The sequence below is a fragment of the Schistocerca gregaria genome, chromosome X (genome assembly GCF_023897955.1).
Source record: "Schistocerca gregaria isolate iqSchGreg1 chromosome X, iqSchGreg1.2, whole genome shotgun sequence".
NCBI lineage: Eukaryota > Metazoa > Arthropoda > Insecta > Orthoptera > Acrididae > Schistocerca > Schistocerca gregaria.
This window is the reverse complement of record NC_064931.1, coordinates 635,327,497-635,353,864: the sequence shown is the minus strand read 5'-3', so window position 1 is coordinate 635,353,864 and position 26,368 is coordinate 635,327,497. Positions and strand designations below refer to the sequence as shown.

The following is a 26,368-nucleotide window of genomic DNA, read 5'->3' as shown; positions in this document are numbered from 1 at the left end:
ACCCATCTTTGCAATAGAGTGAGAACTAAAATGTGTTAGTACTCCTGCAGCTTCCTTTGTAAAGTAGCATTTGGATACGTTTCTCCTTTCTGCTTTAGTGTGCTATCCTCAGTCTCGTTTCTTGTGTCATCTGTGAGATGCTGGACATTAACTTTGGTGCCACTGACAGTCCTAACATACAATAAGAATATCTTTCAGCTTTGTGAAAGATCTTTGAATAATATTGTGCTAGAGTAATCACTGAATGCTTCACATATTGTCCGTTTGAAGAACCAACATTTTTTGTTTAGTGTATCTCTATCTATATAGATCTAGGCTTTACTTTACAGCACTTGTGCAGTAACAGCTGTTTCTATAAAAGTTTATGTGCAATAACTGTATACCATGGAGAATCCCTCCCATCATTAACTGTTCTGCCAGGTACATACATAGCTAATAATACATCAGCTGTTCTTCTAAACTTAAACCACAGTTCTTCTAGGTGCTCATGCCCGGAGCTAAAGGTTTCAAGATCTTCCTTGAGACTGAACATATTAATATCTCTACTTTTTTTTTTTAGTTTCCCTTTGTACCTCATTAAACATTTTTGCTATAATTGCCTCATGGTAATTGATACCATCCTCAGAGAGGCCAGGTTTGTTTGATACTGTTAGATCTAATAAGTTTCTGTCATAAGTGTGCTTCTAAATATGGCAAAAATTATTACTAATTGATGTGATAATTAATAATAATTGTAATACTGTGGAATCACAAATACAAATGTTTTTATATTGTTTTCCAATATAGAATAATAATTGCAATGAGTAATTATGTAAAAACCTTTTTTTTGCTCTTGGTAAGTAACTTAGACCTATATGTGACGTGATTCTTGTGGTTCTTGTTATCATAGAATGCGCCTGTTTTTCATTAGTTTTGTTTCTTTTAGGTACAGGGTCATTCTTCCCCAATTCTTTGTCACCAGTAATAACAGCAAATGGTGATATAGAATCAGGATCAAATGTGCGTGTGTTTCATTTAGTGAGAACAGTTGACGAACACCATTACCAAAACAACAAAACATCAGAAAGAACTCATAAAGCCATTCCTGAAATTTTTCTAACAAGACTTCTGTCTACAAAAGGCACCATTCAGAAATTTGTAGATGACTTTTTCAACACTATATTGACGGCAAATGAAGCACTTCCTCCAGCAGTTAAGTGGTTATTTGATCTCCTTGATGATGCTGCTCGGAGGTACAGCATTATTGATCCAGAAGTGGTTCACGCCTGGAAATCCAACAGGTATGTTTATACAGTTAACCTTTCTACACTGTTTGATGAGAATAAATGTGCCATACTGGAGAGGAGGTTTGAGGGCAGGGGTGAGGGGGGGGGGGGGGGGGGGATGGGGGGGGGGGGGGGAGGAGAGGGAGTAAAAGCTGTTCACTCTTCACTGTATGTGATTTTTAGAAGTGCAGGATAGGTTTTTTTCCTTAGTAAATAGATTGAGTATTACTTTTAGGTTTTATAGAAAATCCTTAGTTGCCATGGTGAAAATTGCTGCTTATCTCAGCAGAACCCAGCAGAAATTTCATGGAAAGATTACTAAGTGACCAACATTATTTGCATTAATGTCTGTATCACTTCATGAAGATGTACATATTCATCAGTATGTAACTTTCTGTCAATGATTGATATGTATAGTGCACCAAACATTTCACTTTAAATTTTGAGTACATACCAGCTGTAGAATATCTGAAGATGCCAAGAGGAACCATTAAAAATAAATATAGTTATTGTGTTTTAATTGTGAAAGACGAATATAAAAATGCAAAGCTTTTAACCTAAAACGTGGTAAAATTGTACTCACCTTGACTGAAATAAATTTGTGGATGCTGAAAATTATTATAAGTCTTATATGTTTCACTTAGGCATTACAGGCAGTAGTTCAAGTGGTGGGCAGCACAATTCCATGCCTATTACATTTGTAACTGATTGGAAGCACACTGCAACTTTCTTAATTTTTGGGAAATGAAGTGGCCAAAAATTTAGCCAATGGACCATTCATGACTATTTTGAGCACATAATGATTAGCTATAAATCAGGCAGCTTTTAAACTAATTCTTTCTTAAGGAATTATTTTTCATGTCCTTACCAATTCATCACTTCTGTGTAATATAACAGATAGATTATGCTGTCTCGACATATACATAAGATGGATTTGAGATCATTCACTTTGTGACTAATAGTGTTCTGCAATGTGCTTCAATTTTTTGATACACACACAATGAGAACAGAAAAGTGTTGAAACAGTTTTAGCAGAGTTAAGCTCTTTGGTGCAATAAAATTTATATATCACATCCATGTTCAATCTATTCTGTTACATTTCCAACCATTTCTCTTCATTTATCAGATGGACTAAAAAAAAGTTATGTGTCTGTGAACATTTGTTTATTGATATGCCTGCCATAATCTGGTAAGTACTTTTTTTCCTGTCCAGTCTTGTATTAGAAATTTATAATAAATTAGTCCCATTTTATCATTTTCTGCTTTGAATGTTACCTGTCTTTCAGCAGCTCATTTAGAGATGAATAATTTTGCTTCATGAATTGACCATTTGATTAAAATTTCTCCCAAATAATATACATATACATACATACACACATACATTAATCCTTGTGGATCATGAATATGACATTTTGTAATGATGTGGAATGTGTCACTTTAACACAAGTTTTCTTTACACAAAATAATAGAATTGAGTAGAAGGAGTTGTCATTCAGAAATTCTTTTAATTTGCTTTTAAATATTGGTTGGCTATCTGTCAGACTTTTAATACTATTTGGCAAATGGCCAAAGATTTTTGTGGCAGCATTATTCACCCCTTTCTGTGCCAAAGTGAGATTTAATCCAGAATAGTGAAGATCATCCTTTCTTCTAGTGTTGTAGCTATGCACTTCACTGTTATTTTTGAATAGGTATAGATTATTAATGAAAAATTTCATAAGTGAATATATGTATTGCAAAGGTACTGTGAATATCCCAAGCTGCTTAAATAAATGTTTGCAAGGTGATCTTGGGTGGGCTCCAGCTATTATTCTGATCACAAACTTTTGTGCAATGAATACTTTCTCTCTAAGTGATGAATTGCCCCAAAATCCAATGCCATATGAAAGCATTGAATGAAAATAGGCATAGTAAGCTAATTTACTGATATGTTTATCACCAAAATTTGCAATAACCCTAATAGCATAAGTAGCTGAACCAACCGTTTCAGCATATCATTGATGTGTTTCTTCCAATTCAACTTCTCATCAATGCACACACCCAGAAATTTTGAGTATTCTGCCTTAGCAACAGACTTCTGTTCATAGTCTAGATTTATTAATGGTGTTATGCCATTTGCTGTACAGAATTGTATAGCGATATGTTTTGTACTGTCTGTGGGACTAAACTATTTTATAATATAGCTGTTACTGAAATTTAATCCTGAACAATTAATGAACAAGGATGAACAAAATAAACTGGTATGCGTGGAAATATCAATACCCAGAAAGAGTGGCCTAAATCAAACAAAACTTGGAGAAACTGTTGAACAATTTATAAATAATGTATAATTAACCCTTTGACTGCAAGAGACTTGCTCTCTGGATTCCACACTGAACGCAGCTTTGTTGTCTCTGTACTGCTTACATAATATTGCTATGTGTGCTGAGAGGTGGCATTTAATTGCTATGAAATACATATCATCCAATTTTAAGAAAACTATTTGGTGACAAAATTTGTTTTTTGTGCCTCTTATACTCTGATATCTTTGATTGATAAAAATACTGTATTTCTTTTCATTATTCATTTTCAAATTATGTAAACTGTTGCCTGGAATTGCAAAGAGTTTGCAGAGGTAAAAATATATTATGTAATCTTTGTGTAGAGTTGATTTTAGCTAATACATTGCTGTCTGTGAAATGTAGATACGATATCAAAATGGTATTAGAAATTGAGACCCGAATGATATCTCATTTCATTTTATTCCTGGGTTATTGGGAGTTATTGGTTTTTGTCTCTCATGGACAGTCACAGTGCAGTATGCCCAATTCCATGCCAATGGGAATCATATGGTCATAACAATCATCATATTTCGTAAATGGATCACGATATCAAAATAAAGTCTATTGCAAATGACAGAATGCATAGAGGCACACACATTCTATGATAAATATTTGAAAATTCTCTGAGAACCAGCAGCAGTGAGAGGTGGAAAACCCAAAGGCTGTGTTTAAACAGACCCTCAGCACTTGGGGACTGGCGGAGCATGATGTGTCATCCACAGCAGTCAACGGATTAACATTATGCAGTTATGGTATACATGAGAGTCCAGCTGCACTTTGTCTCAGGTGATCAGAAAGGTCAGAACTCAGTCTACATTTGCATTTACATCTACATCTATGCACATTACGCCACAAGCCACTGTATGGTGCATGGTGGAGGGTATGTTGTACCACTACTAATAATATCCCTTCCTGTTCTACTCACAAACAGAGCAAGGGAAAATGGCTGCCTATAAGTCTCTATACAAGCCTTGATTTCTCATGTCTTATGTTTGTGGTCCTTTCGTGACATGTACATTGGTGGCAGTAGTATCGTTTTGCAGTCAGCTTCAAATGCCAGTTCTTTAAATTTACTCAATAGTGTTCCTCAAAAAGAATACTGCCTATCCTTCAGGGTCTTCTGTTTGAGCTCCCAAACCATCTCCATAATACTTGCATATTGTTCAAACCTACCAGTAACAGATCTAGCAGCCCACCTTTGAAATGCTTCAATGTCTTCCTTTTACCTAACCTGATGGGATCCCCCACTTGAGCAGCACTCATGAATGGGTTGCACTAACGTCCTACATACAGTCTCCTTTACAGATGATCCACACTTTCCTGAAACTCTCCCAGTAAACCAAAGCTGATCATTCATGTTTCTCACTACAATCATTATATGCTTGTTCCAAAGCCAAAGCAAAGAGCTGTCAAATAAAGTAAATGGAAGTGTTCCTCTTAAACATCAAAGGATCTAATATCAACATGTGAGTTCAAATGGCGCAGCATGATGGGTCACTGGGGAACAGTTACCATAGACTTTTTTGTTGTACTTGAAAAGCTGCTATGAATGTGATGCACATGTGGAATGCAAAAATACAATAGTTAGCAATGACCATCATCTTGTCCATTTGTTGCAACTGAACATATACCTTCTTTCATAATGTTGACTTGGTTCTGAAATACTGTGGAGCCGTATGTATTAACAGTTTTGTACCATTTGCTGTGAGCCTTATTGGTGAAGTGCAAATCATCATACAACTTCTGTAGATGAAAACAGTAAATACCACATGGTTCAGTGGATATCTCAATGCAGATACTAATTAGCAGAGTGGCCAAATGTAGTGTTTTTGGATGACTCCCACTTCAACCTCTCCTACATGTTTAAGCACTACAGTGGTAAGCACAATCAAGGAGCCTTGTTTTGGGATGTTTTAGAGCCCAAGACAGGGCTGCTTCTCCAGACAACTCCACACATCATATTTTACAGAACAGTGCCTAACTAACTGTGTGAGAAATGTGCATGCTTTGTTCAAAGAACAATAGCTACAAATGCTTCCCTTGATACTGCCTAACGTATCACCCATCAAACATATCATGACAAAGGTGGTTAGTTGTTTATTCAGTGTTGACCTCTAGCAACCACTGTTGGTGCTTTGCAGACTCTAATAGAAACTGCATGTAGCAAAATCCCCACAAACATATTGATTCCCTGTGTCATTCCATAACACTATATTTAGAGGGTCTAATTGCAGCACATGGTAGATCCTCACCATAGTGACTTCTCAAAGTTAGAAATCATATACAATTCTGGAATCCTAATGATTTTTGTATTGACATATTGTGCTATAAACCTCATTCATCACATGCACCCTTCTGAATATTTCAGTTTTCTCAAATGTTAGTGTATAAAAAACTTCCAGTTAAGTAATACTGCAGAGAAAATGACCAATTTATTTACAGATCTGTGCTTTCTTATATCAGATGAGGTTAATTCATTTACATATAGTTTTCCATATTGTGGCTATCAGTAAAGCTCTTCTTAAGGGAATAATCATTAACAGTGACAATATTACCATAAGACATATTTAAATCTAATCTCTATAATAATCTTAATTGCTGTCTTAGTAATACAAATGATAAAATTTCCGTGAGTTGGGGCTTCAGTAAACAATATTCATTCATTATAACATTTACAGCCAATACTGTCAATCTGTTGTATTTATTCATATCATTTGAGGGGATTCTGTTCTGACACCAAATAAAGAGCACACTAAGAGTCAGTGGGTACCAACCATGCCCTCAACTGTTTTCTCTTTCCAAACAAATTAATAACAAAAGGTAGTAATAATATATTTAGCCAGCCAAAATCTACATTGTCTTTCAGGATAAGTATAGTCTTGAATTACCTTTCTCTAAGAACCATTTTTCCAACAACAAAAGTATTTATGTTTTGTTTGCCATATGTGAATGTACTAAATACACACACTTGTGAAACATTCCTGGAATCCTTGTTATTTTGAGCTTTCATATGCACTTTCTGATGGTTAATGATTGTAAAATGCTAGAAAGAAGTGACAAACTTTTTATCTTGTTGTGTTACTAAAAATGTGACAGGATTGCACTTGAGTATGTGGAGGAGGATGTATACCTGAATGATTGTTCCTTTCATTCTATTCAGTCATAAAATGTCACACAAAATTATGTTATTTTGAGAATTTTAGGAATCTTATAATTTGTTTAAATTTCTTTTGCAGTCTTCCATTAAGGTTTTGGGTGAATTTTATTAAGAACCCAGATTTTATCTTCGACATCAACAAAACAACAACAGTTGATTCCTGCTTGTCCGTGATTGCCCAGACTTTTATGGATGCTTGTTCAACAACAGAACACCGTCTTGGGAAGGATTCACCTTCCAATAAGCTTCTGTTTGCTAAGGACATACCGCATTATCGGGAAATGGTTTCACATTTCTATTGTGATGTTCAGCTGCTTCCACAGATTACGGATCAGGAAATGAGTACAGCAATGCAACAGTTATCTGTGTCACAAGTTGGAGAGTTTGATACTGTGGCAGCACTCAAGGAACTCTACATCTATGTGACAAAATATAGTGACCAGGTAAACACATATGTTATGAAGTGTCGCATATAATGTCTGTGTCCTATCAGGCACTGATAATTGCACTCATCCATGCTTTTAAGCTAAATCCTCATCATCATCACAAGACTGTACTTGGGAGTACTTAAGTATATAATTTTTAATCTGTTTTTCTGTGACATATAGTAGACTGCTTTATCACTCCATCATCCTGGTTTTTTGTTGTAAATAAAACTGAAATAAATAATAAAACAATTATTGTCACAGAATTCCGTTCTATATTATGTAAAATATTGTGATGATGAGATAATAATTTAATATATAGAATAATATGTGTTAGAGTGTATGTGATGTAATACATTTCAGTCACTAAAATCTCCATGTCTTAAATTCCTTTAGATAAGGTCCAGCCACAGACTGCCAAACTTCACTTGCGCTGGGTATGCAGGTCACATGCAGACCAAGGCTCAACCTGTGTTGGCTTTGCTTGTTACTTCCCAGAAGAACTTTGTAAAGTGCGACATTTCATTAGCATTCTAGTGTGGCATTTTTTGGTTGGCACAGCTCTCTTTAGTTTGGCAGAGTCATCGTGTCAGTGCTGTTTACCCTTTATTTGTTTGTCACATGATGGATGTTCACAGATCCAGTGGCTGTTTGCACACAGCAAGGCAGTCAAGTGATCGATTGCTACAGGTCTTTAAAAATAAAAGGGGACAGCAATAGACGGATGCATAAGCAATGAGTACTCCAAATTTTCTATGAAATGATATTACAATACTCTGCAGAAAATAATGAAAGAGCAAAAAATTACAATGAGCAACAGACAGGTTTCATTCTCCTGTACATCAAGAAGCACTTTGTGTTAAATTTGCAGGCACACAGCATGCAAAGAAATTGGTGGTATGAATAGTAAAATTTCCAAACTTGCATGCATTATTCCATTCTCAATTTGCAACAGTTTTCAGTGGAATTTATTGAAGAATATGTAGACTTTTTATATGACTGCATAGTACATTGATTATGTCTAGGGACATGCCTGTAATCATTTTTCAATTTAAAATTCACTATTGTTGAATTTATGAAGGAAAAAGTAGCTCAGGAACGAAATTATAACATCTGGAAATGGGCTGCAGACCTTGTACTTTAAGTGGAATTGACTGCTCACTGCCCACAGTAATATGTTGCAAGGTGTTAAACAACATCTTTCTGATTTGATGAAGATGCATTTAAAAAGAGAATCATGTTAGAAAAGGGACACATTCTGATAGTGCAGTCCAGTTCCCTAAGCTCACTGCCATGAAAGAAAATGCAAGGCTTGAAGAATTAATTGTGACCTTGAAGGAATTAGAAGGATCATTTCCTATACATTTTGAGGACACTGACAATCTTACAACTGTTTTTGAGCTGTTTTTAAGACCATTTGGTGTTTCAGTTGAAAGTTCCCCTGTCCATGTGCTGATATAGCTGATTGACCTGCATAGTTGAACACTGTGGCACTCATGCCAGGGCATGACTTGCAAGTCAAATTCTTGGCTGACACTGCTTTAGATGAAAAGACAAAATAATTTTGGGAACAGATGTAATTATGATCTTAAGTAGTGAGAAATCACAGTCCATTGAGAATGTGCAGATTTGTACGGCACTTCCCTTATTGATCTTGTGGCATACCATTTGTTGTTTCTAAATAATTAGTATAACATATAACTTTTTTCAACTTTGATATAATTTTTTTCAACTTAGTGCTGTTCACGCCAGGGTATGTGTAAATCATGAGCTATAGGAATGTGTTTGAATATAACTTCTCCTGTTCATGAAATTTTTTGACACTTCATTTAGCTGAGGGTTCATATGTCAAGGGGTCTAGAGTGTCAGAAGTTGACTGCCGATTGTGATTTGTGAAAGATATGCCAAAACAAATGTGATGGGCTACCCAATTTTCAAGTTATGAACTGCTCCAGTGAACATATTTGAAAAATCTAGGGTACCTTCAGAATATGACACAAAGAGTAGTCTCAATTAGATAAGTAAATACTTAATTAAAGTATGTTCTCAAGTGAGAGGGTGGTGATTTGTGCCATACAAGGGGAGACAATGAACGTAAAACAGTTCTACTACAGTTAAGTTATGCTTTACCCAACATAATGAAAGAATTTGAGAGAGCTCAAAGGCAGCAATTAGGAGCAATATAGAAAGTGGTTAAAGCTTGGTTGGAATTCATAATGTCTCCAAGTCCTCTGAATGTAAATCATTTGTCAGTGGGAGTTTAGTAGAAAGAGCTTTTGATAATCATGGTGTAGTGAATAATGAGGTCTCCAAGAAGATGAACTCTCTTCTCATCTTCCCATCTTATCTTTTCTTTTCATATCGGATAATCCCCCTTTCCTCCATCACTCTCTTTTTCCCACTTTCACTTTAATGGTAGTATAATCAGCCACTAGATATACCTTGTATTAAAAATAAATTGAATGTCATCATTCACTTTCTGCATTACAGATCTTGGAGGCTCTGGACACAGATCCTTACTGCAAGAAAATGCACTTGGCTCATAAGTTGGAAAATGTGGGCTGCACACTGGAGGGAGAAGAAACATCAACCTGCTGACAACGAGCGTCACCTGATCTCCTGCTGGCCAACCTCTGCTCAGAGTAGCAGAAATTACTGTGATAAGCACATGCTGTGATGTGAAGTTCACTGTTGGGATCAGGTGACTGGTGCATCCCAGTCTAGCCAACAACCAGAGTGCTGCAACTCTTTATAAAAGCGCAACAGTTTCCTAACGTTGAGTGCCTCGAAAATAATACTGCAAAAAAGTGTCAAAATATCCTGCTGATGAACTAAATTTGTCAGAGGATCAACAGAGATATTATTTTAAATCTGCATTTTTATATATAGATGAAACTTGTAGAAATTGGTGATACAAAATTTTAAATTTGTAATTTGGTAAGTTGCTGGAAACTACTTGCCAATATTTTGTTGGATTTTGTTGAGAAGAGACCAGGTATTGACTGTCAAATAAGTGGAGTTTATATGACACATACATTTTGGCCACTGGCTGCGCTCAGTTTGTTAGCACAGAGTAGCCAATTTAGAGTTTAGCGGGATGTCACGTTAGCGGCCGTCCGTGGTCCACACTCTTGTACTGCTGTTACGAGACTGAGGCCTGCATTCTTTCAGCTGAAAGCCATTTTTCTGCAGGTTTTTTTTTCCTTGTGGGTGATGATAATTTAATGGAAGTTGTAATATGTGTAGGAGGCTACTAGTCCAGGAGCAAGAGATTGGAAAGAGAAGCCCCTACCATACATTGCAATTTTACACAGCAGCTAAACTTATGTACTAGGAGAGGAGTCGGGACCAAACAAGGCAAACCTTTTTCTCACTTGTGTTGAAAAGATTATGAGATACCATGAAACTAATTCAGGTATACAGGTCTTAAGCCCATCCATTACTACTGTCCCTCCCCTCCCTTTTTGAGTGGGGATTATAAAACAGAGTTAATTGTTGTGTATACTTTTTTATATGCAAAATATAATTGACAACCCATTGCCATCAGTGAATGACAATTATGTGTTTTTTATATTTGTTGCAATTTTCAGATTCTGTCTATCTCCCTTTTACACGAAGCTTTACAGAATCTCAATGAGCTGTAGTAATATGTACAGTTAAAATGCTGATCGAAAGAACAATGACAGCTTGTAAATCTGTGTGTTTGTGTTTCTGTTTAATGTACAGTGTCTTCTCTTCAATGTGAAACTAAGCTGTGTGCAATAGACTTTCAGGAAAGAAAATATCAAAAATGTTATTTTTGTAATTCTATTCAATTAAAACTGTTCCATCACATGAAATCATTCAATACCTCCTATAGGGTACTCTTTCCTGCATTTTCAGTGTTACTATTTTCTTTAATACTCAAACAATGTTCAGACCATAACTTTTTTTTTACATTAAAAATATTTTCTGTTGCCAGAAATGTAAATGCTCTTTTTTTATGTAGACTCGGTGTAATGATCTATTAGAATATACTGTGATCCCCTGTTCCCCATGTTCACACACATGTATCTCCTGTAAATTAATAAATAATTTTTTGAAACCTTTGCCCAAATATTCAAAATTATGTTTGTTACATTTGTACATTACAGATTCAGATCCTTTGTGTGATTCCAGTGTAAAGGGATGTGAATGGCAGTGTTTAAATATATAGAATCAATAGTCACCTTGTACTGGACGTTTTCTGGTTAATGACTATACAATAAAATATGTTGAATATTTCATAAAATGTGGATATTTAAACTAATATTGTAAGAAAGTTTCATTTTTGTAAAACCTTTGGTTCCTTGTCCTCTCTGATTCACTGTGGTTTCACAGCAAGAAATAGTAAAGTGACTCATATAAATTGTAACTGGAGGGATCATTTTGCCCTGATGTCTTGAAAAGTATGATACAACAGTACAAAAATGATTGAAAATGGCTGTGGAGACTCTAGGTGAGGAACAAATAAGGTTTGGGGACAGATTTTGCTCCTTGATGGACAGAATAAAAGTTAGTTGACAGAGTGAGAAGCAAATTACAAATACAAAATACAACAGCTTCTACATGAGAAGTGTTCGCATTAAGGCAATGACAGTCATTACAAACTGTGATAAAAGAAAGCAGAACATATTAGAATAGTTCATTGTAAATTCTGCATTGGTAAGCACAAATGATTTGTTACACAACTAAGAAACATGGAATTTCAACATGTATTTTTCAAATTCAAAATAAATAAACTGATCGAATATTTGGAAACATACTAACTTTGATGCACAGCCTTTATGATTTAATATTAACTTTGCTGTAAATTTGTTTAGAGCATGTATTTTAGATAGTAAAAATCATGCTTGGTCTATAATAGTAACACCAAATCTTGTATGTTTTGGAAGTACACGTACAGTCCTAAGCTAGTACATTAACGCACACAGTAGGAAGAACTCTTGATATGCATAAACAAGGATTCCTAAACTGAAAATATCTGTGCGACAAATGCAATGCCATAAAACTGTGGCCTGTGCCTTAACAGAAGTGCTTCCACTTTTAATGATAGGTAGTAGATAGTAAAGTGTATAAGCTGCTGTGAGCATTCATCGTATATAAATCCAATCTGTAATTAATAGCATGACAAACAATAAGTGGACTGTATTACACACTTACAGTTATCAATAAACTAATATGCATAGTCTTGATATCATTTCCATCACGTCAATGTCCTTTTTGTTGTGAGGGAGGTTTCAATACTGCCACTAAGTTGTAGGTATTCAATTTGCCACTCACAATGGCCTCTGAATCCATAAATGTATTAAAGTTGCTGACTGATCATAGACATAATTTGTGTTGAATTATCTTCATAGTTCTTAGTGGCAATCATCTCCAGAGTTGAGTGATTTCAGCTGCTAAGACTGCTGCTGTCTGTTATTGCTCATTGTTTGTGATGTCATATTATTAGCCACATATGGGGCATCATTTTTGACCATGTTGGTCTCTATACATTTAACACAAAGGCAGTCTTTAATAGACTAGCTTCACCTTTTCAGACCATGGAAAACTGTTCTCTTTGAAAGATACCTCCCCTTCTCCCTCATATTTCTAATTTCAGATTAGACTAGATAATATGTCATGTAGTGTACTCCATACTGATATCATACAGTGCAATGAAAAAAATTGCACTACATGAATTATGAGTGTTACAACTGCACAAAGATGTGTTTCCTTTACACTGGTAATATCTGTGCCTATCAATAACTTTTAGGGTCTCAGTCTTCATTTTTCCTACATGGTAAGTTTTTTGGAACCATCAATAGGCTAAACACCTTTCTTCTACAAACAGATTTACAAACCATTACTGTACTTTTATACCAGTCTTCATGTCCCATTGTCACCTCAATATCCACAGTAATTACATTAATTCTGTTTGAGCATATATGCTAATTCAGATGAAGGCAATACTGGTACCTCTTTTCGAATTCAAAACCCAAGGGTTTGAAACACACCCATACTAGAGCCAACTTCCACGATTTCAGACAGACAAATGTATAGCTCTCATCATTAACATCAATAAAGTCAAACTCTAGCCATTTAACAACACAACAATTGTAACAAAGAGTAGTGGTGAGAAGGGAAGGGAAAACAATCTAGTAGACATCTTGCGATGAGAAAAATTCTCATTGTCCATTACTAGTTTGCTGTTGGTTCTACAAAACTGTCTTAAAAATCTTTTGTCTTTTTATTAGTCTCTTCCCATCAGTCTCATGTCAACAGAATTCAGTGGTTACCCAAAGTACCAAACCACATCACCTTTAAAGTCAGTTTTTCCTTTTATCCATACCCTTTATGATTTTATTCTCCCTGACCTAATTTTTATCCCAGTAGAGTAGTGTTTATTAAATGTATTTTAGTTTGCTTCTGGGGTATTTTTCTGTTATGCTTGAGTAAAGAAATGTTAAGATTTCTCAGCCCCACTGAGTACTCTCTCCTATATAAAACTGACCCTTGATATGATGGTATTAAGTGATACATTAGTCAGTGTAAGGCAAGCCAGACAAAATGTTTCAGACTGTTACTTCCTTAATGCAGACTGTATAATGTCTTATGTCAGTAAAGATGGACTAACACAGTAGTAAGACTCTGGACTTGCATTTGAGCAGATGTCAGTTGAAATCCCCCTCCAGACATCCTGGTTTATGTTTACTGTGATTTCCCTAAATGGCTTAGGGCAAATGTTAGAATGGTTCTTTTGAAAAAGAGATTGTCTGTTTCATTCTACATCTACATATATACTCTGCAAACCACTGTGAAGTGCATAGCAGAAGCTGTGTCCCATTCTGCCAGTTCTAAGGGCTTTTACTCATTCCATTCAGGTACAGAGCATGGGAAGAATGACTGTTTAAATGCCTCTATGGGTGCTGTAATTAATCTAATCTTGTCCTTATGATCCCTGTAGGAGTGATATGTAGGAGGTTGTAGTGTATTCCTAGAATCATCATTTAATGCTAGTGCTTGCAACATTGTAAATGCTTTCAGGTGATAATTTACATCTATCTTCAAGCATATGCCAGTTCAGTTCTTTCAACATCTTTGTGGCACCCTTCAGTGGATCAAACAAACCTGTGACCATTTGTGCTGCTCTTATCCGTATATGTTCAAAATCCACTATTAGTCCTATCTGGTAAGGGTCCCACACAGCTGAACATTATTCTAGGATACTTCACATGAGTGATTTGTTGGCATGCTTTGTAGACTGATAGTATTTACCCAGTATTCTTCTAATTAACTGAAGTCTGCTACCTGCTTTACCAATGACTGAGACTGTATGATTGGTCCATCTCATGTCCCTACAAAATGTTACACCCAGAGATTTGTATGAGTTTACCAAGTCTAGCTGTGATCATTGATATTGCAATCATAAAATACTATGTTTTTTTTTTGTTTTGTGAAATGCACAGTTTAACATTTCTGAACTTTTAAAGCAACTTGTCAATCTGTATACCACTTTGAAATCTTATGAATATCTGACTAGATATTTGTGCAAATGCTTTCAGACTGTACTTCATTGTATATAATTCCACCATCTGCAAAATGACTGAGATTATTATTAATATTGTCCACAATGTCATTAATACGCATGTACAGCAGGGACTCAACACACTTCCCTGGGGAACACCTGCAGTTACATCTACATCTGTTAATGACTCTCCATCCAAGAATTGCTTAATTGAGGTTCGAATTTCACTTGATACCCTATATGACTGTCCTTTTCATAATAAGTGTAGGTGTGATACTGAGTCAAAGCCTTTTCAGAAATTGAGAAGTATGGTATCTACCTGATTGCCTTGATAATACACTAGCATTGTCAAATCCGAGGTTATACACTTATTCTAATGACCTTATTGTTGATGGGAAATTAAAGCCTAAACTTCCTTAATTTCATTTATGTAACATGTTTAACATATTCTTTCCCATGGAGTGTTGTGATCATTTCCTGTCAGGTTTGTGATATAATCCAAACACCATTCCATATATTAAAAATGTTGATTTTTCATTCATTATAATTACTGTCTTCACATTCATTTATGCAAGTGATATTATAAAGGTTGTTAAATATAATTTTCAATGGTTATTATATTTATGTAGAGAACCAGGTGAAAACTACTGCCCTTATACAGTGTATCCACTTCAATTTTAGTAACCTTATTTTTATTATTGTTACATGAAACAAGGAGCAGAATTGTTTCACATTCAATCTGAAACCTAGGTTTTGTAAAGTCTTGCAACTGCTCTTCATAAAAATTAACCTGAAGAGTTATAATTCTAGCAGCACATACCTGAATTCCTTTGACATTCTTCTCTCATGTGGCTTTATGATGATCCCATAAACAGTGGCTGCACTCAACAATAGGTCACATGAGTCCTTCATGTGGTCTATTCTAGAAATATGTTGCACTCTCACAGATTTCTGTAAACAAACTCAAATCTTAATTTGTCAGTGTGATATTGGAGTTAAATATATTACAATTGTTTATATATATTTTCACAACTTACTTCAGCATCACCTATCTGAAAGTTTGTGTGGCTGTTGTGAAGTGATGAGTGCATTTTGAAATACAGAATTCAACTTCTTTTTTTCCCTCTCCTTCCTCTTCTTTGTCTTCCTTTGTGGCCATTGTAATCTTCAACCAAAATTTTCCAGGCATATGATCATATAAGCATGTTATTGCATAGACCAACATTTTTTGTCTGTGTTATAAGTGATCTTCATAAAGCTGGTATATTAACCACTGAATAACTACTTTTGAAAGGGTCAGTCAAACTGTCGCTAACAGCAGGTTGCTGCAACCTAACTGAAGATTTTACTACTGTAGCTCACTGCCTAATGTTGCAACTACTTATTGATCTGTTCTACCAGGCAAAAATCAAATGAAAATATTCACAAAGATGAAATATAGCCTGAACATACTTCTTTCTCTGAAACAAGTGCAGTCTGAGACTTTGTTGTCAATACTTCAACAGTCAATTGCTACTATCATAATAATCTTCCACTTGATTATGTGATTTGTTTATGGAGTGGTGAACATTCGTCAATTAATGTTTGTAGTTTTCTGTTGTGTTTGAAACTACAGTCAAGAATTACCAGTGCTACAACAGTGTGACTTCTCATACAAGGAACATTGTTGTGTTTGAAACTACAGTTAAGAATGTCCAATGCTATAACAGTTGACGAACTTTGACTTCCCACACATAACTATTTGTACATGCTACTGTAAAAGCTTGATCACTTCAAATATTCATATTTTCAAACCAATCAGCCCCTGCGTTTGGGATGCATCTCACATTTTATATGATACGTAAACACATGTTGGTAGACTTCTCCAGGTTAAAAAAAAATGATTACTTCTTTGAGAATTGAGAGACAATTCAGAAAACTTGTACAAGAGCAAGGAGAGACTTTCTCAGCCTGATACAGAGATGGCAGATGATAGAAATGATATTTTGTTTCTGTTATGTTGGAGCATGTGTAGTGCTAAAAGTCAGAAGTCATTGTTTATATAATATTTTGAAAGTAATACTTTTGTGAGCATATCATTCAAATAAATAAACTTCAGTATCATTCCATGATTAAGTTCTTTATCTCTGGTAATTTATTGCCAACAGAAATACATCCAAAGATGTTGAAAGTTTATAAGAAGTTTGATAATTAATTTAGAATAGTTAAGAAATGACTGGGTGAATTCAAACTTGGCAATGCTTTTATGAAATAATGTGCCAAAACTGTATGCACAGTTGAGAAAGTGCACAATATTGTATTAGCTAATTGTTAATTAAAGGTTTTTGAAGTAGCAAACTCTGCAGTCACAGTAAAAGAAGAATTACGGTATTTATGTAAAACATTAACTGAGAAAATATTTGCAAGATGGTCAATGAAATTTTATGACCCTAATTAAAAAAAAAAAGAATTTCTAGGCAGTTTCATAAACAATTCAACTAATTTTCTACTCTGGCTGGTTACTAATCCTCATACCAAACACAGAGCTGCAACCAAAGTAGGGCATGGAAACTAACGGCCCTAAACCACAAAGCATGAATGCAATTTAATATACTGGAAAGGTTATGGCAACAGTTTCCTGGGATACACAATAGATTCTTCTCATTAGTTACCTTGCAAAGTGTGAAATAATAACTGGTCAATGCTGCACAAGTCTATTCTGCTAAATGGATGACAAAATATGTGAGAAAAGAAAAATAAAAATCATTTGCCCAGAAATGAGTTTTGTCAATGGAAAAATTGAAGCATACAAAGTGCATTTATTTGGAACACACATCCTAGTCCCAAAATTTGCCACACCCTGATATCCTCCTCCCAAATATAAAGAAATTTTTGGCTGGAAGTTTTTTGAATCAATTGAAGAGGTTTTTGCATCCATATAACAGTAGTTGAAAGACTTTCCAAAACCATTTCCTAACAATTCTTGCCCTCTTAATGGGCCTATTTTTAAGAATATTGCTAGGGAAGTATGTTCAGGCTATATTTCATCTTTGTGAATACTTTTATTTGATTTTTGCCTGGTAGAACAGATCAATAAGCAGTTGAATTTTCCCTGATGTCTTGCACCTTAGTCAGAATGGATTTTCATTGAGAAAATAAATTTCTAGACAATGTTTTGCACATAGAGTAGGATGAAACATGGATGTCTACAGGCACTATTTTATCAGATGTGTCCCACAAATTTGAAGAAAGAAGGAAGTGAGATTAGAGTTTCATGTGGCATCAGTATCAATGTAGTTAATTATTGAACACAAACTCTGATTGGTCGAGGGAGGGCTGGTTTGAGAATATTTTTCCACACTAGTGTCTTTATCATTAGATGCCTGCCTCCTCTCCCTCTTTTCTCTCGTATGATTTCACACATGTTAGTTTTTGCTATTAATTGTAATACAAACTGTATACATGTCTTACACTTGAGCACCTGTGGCACCTCTCTCAGTTTGGTGCCCTAATCAGTGGCTGCTAATTGTGTTACTCCGTGTATGGAAGACCAATAATTGTTGTGCCTCTAGTGCCTTTATCAGCTTCGGGCCCCAAGTGACAGCTTGTGTCACTTGGGCCTTAAACTGACCCTGGGTTAAGCATAAGGGAGGAAATTAGCTGCAACTGATACAAAAAACTCATTTCAGCACTTACTGTAAGTTATTTATGGAAACAATTAAAGATGCAGTTCAGGATGACAGAACACAAATTTGAACACCATTCTCCAAAATTGGATCCAATAACATAATCACTGCGCTACATTCTCTGTCACTCATTTGAAAGATTGGATGTAAACAACTATATCTCTAAGTAATTATTAAAACATAAAAATATAAATATAATGTACCAAATATAAAAAATGTACCAAATATAAAAAAATTATATAAAAATAATAAAATAAATTTACGGAGAATCAAAAGAAAAAGATTATTGTCTAACAAATTTGAATGCTGGACCTCTAAAGCAGAATCTGCAAGCGATGGTACAGGATTCATAGTAGCTGTAGAAATCATGTTACAATAGATAACTAACTTAAGAACAACACAATTCCTAGACTCAAAGACAATTTTTTGATACACTTAGACATACCTTTAGATGAAAATGACAGGTGTCAATCATTTTAACAGGAATGCTTGTGTGAGAGAACAGACACTGCATTAGCTTTATACCACAAATTGTCTCTTGGAGAATAGCTTGAGTATTTCTAAATACACTATCTAACAAAAAAAGTGAAGCACCCAGAAGATGAGATCAGGTATCAATGTAACTTTGTACATGTGCACAACATTTGTGGGTACAAATGATTAGAGTTGACTCTTATACCAGCCACCAGAGTGTATTATTATTGTTCATGTTCAGTGTGATCATGCCTGGTAGGATTTGTAAGGGCTATGAATAGAGTCAGATTTTGACTGATCAATGTGAAGAGCCCAGAGATGCTGTGTACATGTGTGAGACAGCGTTATCGGCACCTTACTGAGTTTGAAAGGGGCCTTATTGTAGGTCTCCATTTGGCTGGCAGATTTAATCATGCAGTATCCAGATTTGTCAGGCATTCAGATGTGTCGTTGTCCTGTTTTTGTGTCGACAAAGGTGGCATGAATGTGCTGGCAGTGTGAGAGAGCACAACAGGGCAGCAACTAGACAGCTGGTAGCCATGGGTAGGCATACATACCCAGCAGGAGCACTCTAGTCATGAACATAGAACTGCAGGCTGGAGAGCAGCAATAGTGATCGCCCACAGCATGAAGCTGCCTGGAACTCACTATGACCCACACAATGAGGTCATGGCAGTGTGCTGGCTGCTCAGGTTCAGGTAGTCAAATGGCAGTGATTGGTTTGTGGCCTCTAGATGGTGGCCATGTCTGTTTTGTTAGTACAGTGATGGCTGGCACAGGCTTTGTCTCATAGTATGGCCCAGCTGTATTGATGATGACAAGCTGGACCTGGAGGTTCAAATACTGCTGCCCAGGGCTGACTTTATCAAAGAAGCTGTGCTTCTGTGCCATTTGGAAACAACTGGAACGGAGGCCAATGACCAGAGTCCCGCTGTTGCCATGCGACAGTCGGTCGCTACCCCAGACTCAGGTGAAGGCTCGTGGAAGTCAATGGCATAATGGAAGTGGTGGCTTTGCCTAGTATGGATGTGTGAAAATGAGCATTGCCATGAGTGTGGCATTGTAGACAGTAGTTGCAGCCTGATTGCAGTTCTGAGCTATGTTCCATGCTGCTATAGTTCTATGCTGCCACGTTTCCTCCCTCCTTAGATTAATCTGGACCACCAGATTGCTGTTTAAGTATCTGGCAGCAACAGAGTCACTGATATGGCCATAATTGTTACTGCACTTTACATTCTACTGCACAGATTTGGAGTGAAAGCTTCTTGTGTAACTTTCCACCTAGGTATGTCCTTATCGCCTTTTCTATATTACATTATACATATGATCTCACTCCTGTGATGCTCAAATGTGTAGCTGTATATTGCTTCATTCACTGAGGTTGAATTACTGGTGCTTGACATGAGCACTATGGAGCCACAAGATAAAGGAAGGTAGGGTGGAATTGGGCAACTCTGCATCTGAGGTATCAGTACACAATACTAATTATCATCAGAATTATGCAGGCAGCTGATGTGTCAATTCCAGTGGCAGTGTTTGCACTGATAGGTTTTCACCTGATTGAGCAGGTGTTCCACTGTCATGTGACCATTTTCAGTGGCAATCATGTGATTGAAGAAAGGAAGAAGGGTCAGGTCTAGCATGCCATTTAAGTAGGGAGAGTTTTTGTTATGTAGGATTTTGAAGTGTGGGTCTGGCAGGTTGATTAACAAATAATTGGTGTTTAGGTTTGTGGTTCTGGTGATGGGGGCGTGTAACCAGAAAACAGACCTTGATATGTCTCATCATCTACTGCCCCTGCAGTTCTATTCACTGTGTGTCACCGAAATGACCTCATTCATAGGAGGTGCTAATGATGACAACTGGTTTGGCTCTGTGAACAGCCAGTGTGACACTGTTTTTTGAAAGAACTCAGTTTCACTTGTAATGATCTCTGTGGGGCACTTAGTCACATGATGCTGGTAATGAAACAGTGTGTACTCACATCACTAAGACAATGTGTGTGTCTGTTTTGTGGAGCAAAAAGTAATTTTCCCAGTTTGGTACTGCAATAATTCCATGGTGGAGGATAATACTCCTACAAATCCCCCACCATATTAAATGCCTGAACTGATCTACAAGATATCCATTATAAAGAATCATAATCTTAAAATTACATGCCAAAGTGTATCACATATACACACACTCATTCTCAGTTGCTAACCTACTTCCTATTGCAGTTCTGCACAACTACTTCTACATAAACTCCACACTTAGCAAAACAACAAATATACTACACCAGGTAACATTCATGTTTTCCTTCTAAACTGAAATATACACACAAAGGTGATAGTAACACTGCAAATCAAATTTCACCTGACAGTTATTGGAAGCTATTACCTAAATGAGAAGGTTTCCTTTACATTTATTTGTGAGCCCCTTTCCTGTAGGTAACACAAACACAGACATAGCAGTAATCTGTATAGACAAATGTTCCTAATTCCTCTTTTTTTTTTTTTTTGAGAGGATTGACAATCTGTCACATTGACCACTCCGCTACTGGAGCTGTTTAGCTCACAAGACCACTTCATAATGTTAAGGCATAGGGGTGTGTTGGAACAGCTGAAGGTGGCTTCACTTGGCTAGTTCTCTTATTTTCTCCAATCACTTCCTATCTCCTTCATAAGGAGCTAGCAGAAATTTAGGCAGTGCTTCTGGCTCACCCTTAACTCGACAAATTCTTCCTAAATCAACAATTGTGCTTCTTGTTGGAAGCTGTTGCTTGATGTTAACTGAATACGTCATCTTGGATACCTGATAAGGTCCTTGGTAATATGAGTTGAACTTCTTAGTTTTTCCTTTCAGCATATAAGGATTAGATAGCACAACCCACTGCCTGAAATGGCACTTAGGCAATTTTGCTTTCCTCTTGTTGGTGCCTTCCTGCCTTTATAGAGCATATTCATCTTTTTCAGCTGATGCCAGATACTTTTTAATGTTTTAATGAAGTTTGGAATGGGGATATATCTTCTCCCAGGGTAGGTTGCTATAATTTGAAATGGGAGATTATTTTTAGGGTAAAACCAACCCCATGACATGATAAGCCTTCATTTTCATAGATTTTCAAGTTATATGCTGCTACAGCATATGGTAGTAGAGCATCCCAATCATTATGGCCACTATTTACATAGTCTGTGTACTCTTCTAGTTCTGCCTTTCACTTGTTGATATAGTACACAAGTTCATAACTTCTTTATGCATCACAGTTGGCATAATTGCTTCAATAACTTGGACCTAAAGTTAGTGCCTTGGTCTGTATTATGGTTTCAGATGTTCTGAATTTCATTATCCATTGGTTAAACATATCCTGTGTCACCATTTCTGCCTGTTAATTTGGTATGCAATCATGACCAACAAACATGAGAAATGATCAACTACAGAGAATACAAATCAATTTCCTGCTGGTGTTTGTGCAAAAGAACCAAGAATGTACAGTCTGAACATTTGGAATGATATATCTGTCTCAGATAATCTTTTTAATGGGATTCGCTGGGGACTTATCTGGGCTCTTTGAACAACAGGAATGTAGATTTTTACATAATGTTCTAGATCTTGCTTCCTTTTTGGACACCAAAAATTTTCCACGACCTGGTGTTCTATGGCACACTGTGCCCTATGCCGTCCTAAGATGGGATAGTGAGCCTGCCTCAGTACTTCATTTTGCAAACTTGTTGACACAGCTATGTGGTTGCTGCATCTTGTTTGCTTGTGGAGCACTCTGTTATCAGAGCTAAACTGTGCTTTTCTCATAAACTGCTGACAAACTGGGCCTGAGCTCTGTGCCATTCTTCCATTCTTATCCTAATACACTCTGTGGCACATATTTTGTGACTAAGTCCATCTATGTTCCCACCAGATGATGCACAACCTCAAAATCAAATTCACTTAGCCAGAAAGGCCAGTGGGTGGGTCAAATGATTTGTTGGGTCTTTTAACTCCAGAACCCATTTCAATGCTGCATGATCTGTTATGACCTTAAAATGTCTCCCATACAGATAACAATGAAAACAGGTGGTGCCAAAAATTACTGTGAGCCTTTCTTTTTTCTTAGTTGATTAGTTCTTCTCCTTCTTATTGAGCTGACTAGAAGCATAAGCTATTGGATGTTCTTTCCCACCTATATCTTGACTCAAAAAACAACCTAGAGCATGATTACTGGTGTCACACAAAAATGTAAACCATTTCGGGTAGTCATGAAAAGCAGTGATGACACCAGTGGCCAGTAAATCCTTCAGTTGCTGAAATGCTGTTTCACAGTCTGGACTCCAGTGGAACTTAACTCACTTCTTTAACAAATATGAAATCTGTAAATTTTGCAACAACTTTTCTATAAAAACTAGCGATCCCAAAATATGACTAATTTCTTTACTGTGCTAAATGTTAGAAACCCTTTATGGCTTGTGGGTGGTTGATTTGTAGCTGTCATGGCCAATAATATAGTCGAACTCCTGTAATATAAAGTGGCACTTTCCTGAACTGAAGGTCAGTCATGTTACACATAACCAATCAAAGAACTTTCACAGATACACCACATGCTCCTGGATGTCCTTGGAGAATTTCATTGTTTCAGTTTCTGACTCATAACAAGTGTTGCAAAGTGGTCAGTGTATTTTTCATATCGAATTCCATCTAATAATAGTACTGGCCAAATTGAACCAAAAAGGTGTTTCAGTCAGTACTACCCTCTAATTGGTGGTACCCACTTTATAAATCTATGGTGCTAAAGTAATAGCATTGTCCCAGATAGTCTGTAATAATTGGCATGGGGTAGGCATCAGTTGTGGTCTGTTAATAGCTATATATTAACATCAGAATCTCTAAGCCTTCTTATCATCTGAGGACTTCTTTGGAATGGTGATGATGGGTTCTGACCAATGACTGGTGCTTTTCTCTATAATTCCACCCTTGAGCAGTTGATCAATGAACTCTTCCATTACTGGTTGTAGATGGTGTCAAACTTGATATTGCAGTGCAATAGTGGCATAGCCAGTAACACTCCAGGCCAGTTAAATAATTCTGTGTATTCCTCTAATAATCCCTCCATGTCTGCACTAGCTTTCAGATGCAGCTTCTTTCTCCTTAGTGCAGTTAAATGGACAGACTGCCCTGACTTCATGTATTCTACACCAAAATTGTTATTCAACTCACATTCCTCAGTGCCTTTTGATAGCCTCACCTCTTCCAAGCCAAAACTGTCACTACTTGGCTTCCGTCAATTTCCTGCACAAAGGAAAAACTTTGTCATAAGAAATGTTGTACCTGATCCAGTTCCTCATTCTCTGCAAGGTCTGTACTACACACAAAGTATTAATTGGTACATCAGCTCCTACATTCATATAAAGCAGCCTTCCTAGACCTTTCAATATTATTTCCTGTGAGCAAAGTCTAAGAGACTTTGTACACAGTTTAATTGGCTTACCTGGTGTCTCAGGTGTTCCTTCTGACAGTTTGGTTCTCTCAGCAGTAAAGCTGAAATGTAATAATGTCCCCTCCTGCTCCATTTCATGCAGTTGTAGACTGACTGGCATGATGCTTAGCTAGTAAGTCCTGCCCAAGAACAATGTCATAGCTTATAGCCACACTAGTTTTGGGGCCAAACACGCTCCGGCTAGCAATGATAACCTGTGATCCTGTATCCAACAAAATCTTAACACAACCAGATAAACAAATGTCTGCCACTGATTTACCACAAGGGTATTCTGTGGTCACACTTATTGGGAGCGTTGCGCAGTGATGACACCACTCCTGTCTCATTTAACCTAGGGGTGGAGTATTACCCTGATTCCATGTTCCACATGCCTGCAGGGTTTTTTGTATGAAGTGACCCCCTGTTTTGCACCTTTGACACTATGGCTTCCTACAAAACCACTGAATGTAGCCAAGAGAGCCACATATATAAACTATGTTCTCTGTATTAAAAACTCCTCACTTTTCTCTTGGCCTAGACAATGAGTCAGTATCAGACAAAACTATCATAGTTTCTGCTGCTTTGTCCAGGGTTTTTGGTTATTTCATGTGCACTTTTTGTGATACTGCTGCTGGTAGTCCCCACAAAAAGACTTCAAGTGCCCATTGTTCTGGTTTTTGCAGAATGGCCTTATGGCACGATTGTCATCCATCAGTTCATATGTACCAGTATTGATTTTCCTAATATAGTCTACAAAAATTTCTACCAGTTCCCAAAGTTTTTTAAATATACCATTAACTCATTCCTAATAATACCTCACAGAATTCTTTCTTCTGTAGTGATTTACTAACTCTTCCTGAAAGACACTGAAGGACTGAGCATCCTCCAACTTCTCACTGCACAATACATATGATCACTACTCCAGTTCCCTAACTTCACTGTAATATACAAATTATAAACAAAGATAAAAACATTTTCACTAGATCTACCTGAAAATGGGGCCATCAATGAGTCAGTACCAGCGTAAAGCATTGGAAGAGACATGCTGGAAGTTGACCATTCCCCCTCTTTCACCCTTTAAACTAATCAGCTCTTTATGTAATTTCACATTATTTGTCTGAAACTTTTCTATTTTATCATGCAACTCAGTGTTATCTATTTCTCTCCAAGACGAGTCACCTCACTCATAGTACTTGATGCCATGTTGCTCACTAACCACTACCACCACAAGCCTGCAATAAACACAAAAAGAAGAGAAAGGAAAGCAAAAAAAAATCACCCATCATGACTCGCCCAAAAGTCAGTACTTTTTTCAGTGATAGCCATTGCTGCTGCATCCTCTTCATTTACTTCCTTAGTTAATCTATTATTGCAGCCTCCAACATTTCTTCTGATACCAAGCATAAAGGGGTACAACAGGAAGGTGTGGGTGAGTGGCTCCTTGTTGGAGGTGGGTGGGGGTGCAAATGATGTAGGCAACCAGTCTGTTACCAAAACTCTTTATTAACAATCATACTCATACATAGAGCAGTGTATCTGCAGCAGGCAGACAATGTCCCTTGTACTGGAACAAGCTGGTATGAACACACTGGCAGCTTGAGAATGGACAACAGGCAGCAATGAGACAGCTGATAGCCAAGGTTAAGTGGGCATGCCCAGCAGGATTACCTGGTTGATGAACATGGAACTGCAGTTCAGAGTCTGCAGAGGACAGTGGCAGTCACCCATGGCATGATGGTGACTAGAGTGCACTGTGTGGCCCAGACTGTGAAGCAGAGGCTGCCCAGGCCCAGACAGCAGTCATTGGTTCATGGCCCAGACAGCAGTCGTGACTGTGTCGGAAGCACAAAGATGACTGGCGCAAGCTGTGTTTCATAGTATGACACAGCTGCACCATGGTGGTGGGCTGGGCCTGGGGATTTAAATACTGCTGTCCAGGGCTGGCTTTGCAGAAGGAACTGTGTTTTTGTGTCACATGGAAATGTCAGGAACAGAGGCCAATGACTGGTTTCAAGATGTTGTCATGTGGCATTTTGTCACTGTCCCAGACTCAGCTGATGGTATGCAGAAGTGGAAAGCATGAAAGA

At 36.9% G+C, this 26,368-nt stretch overlaps 1 protein-coding gene across 1 annotated transcript in view; it reads left to right on the top strand.

The window, feature by feature from the left end:
• Positions 1-11,485, top strand: part of LOC126299622 (plexin-B) — a 1,140,690-nt gene extending 1,129,205 nt beyond the window's left edge. Inside the window, exons 19-21 of the mRNA XM_049991664.1 lie at positions 926-1,280; positions 6,823-7,186; positions 9,659-11,485. Coding sequence (XP_049847621.1) covers positions 926-1,280; positions 6,823-7,186; positions 9,659-9,766 — 827 coding nt within the window. The 3' untranslated portion in view covers positions 9,767-11,485. The remainder of the gene's footprint in view (positions 1-925; positions 1,281-6,822; positions 7,187-9,658) is intronic.
• Positions 11,486-26,368: the final 14,883 nt, after the last annotated feature.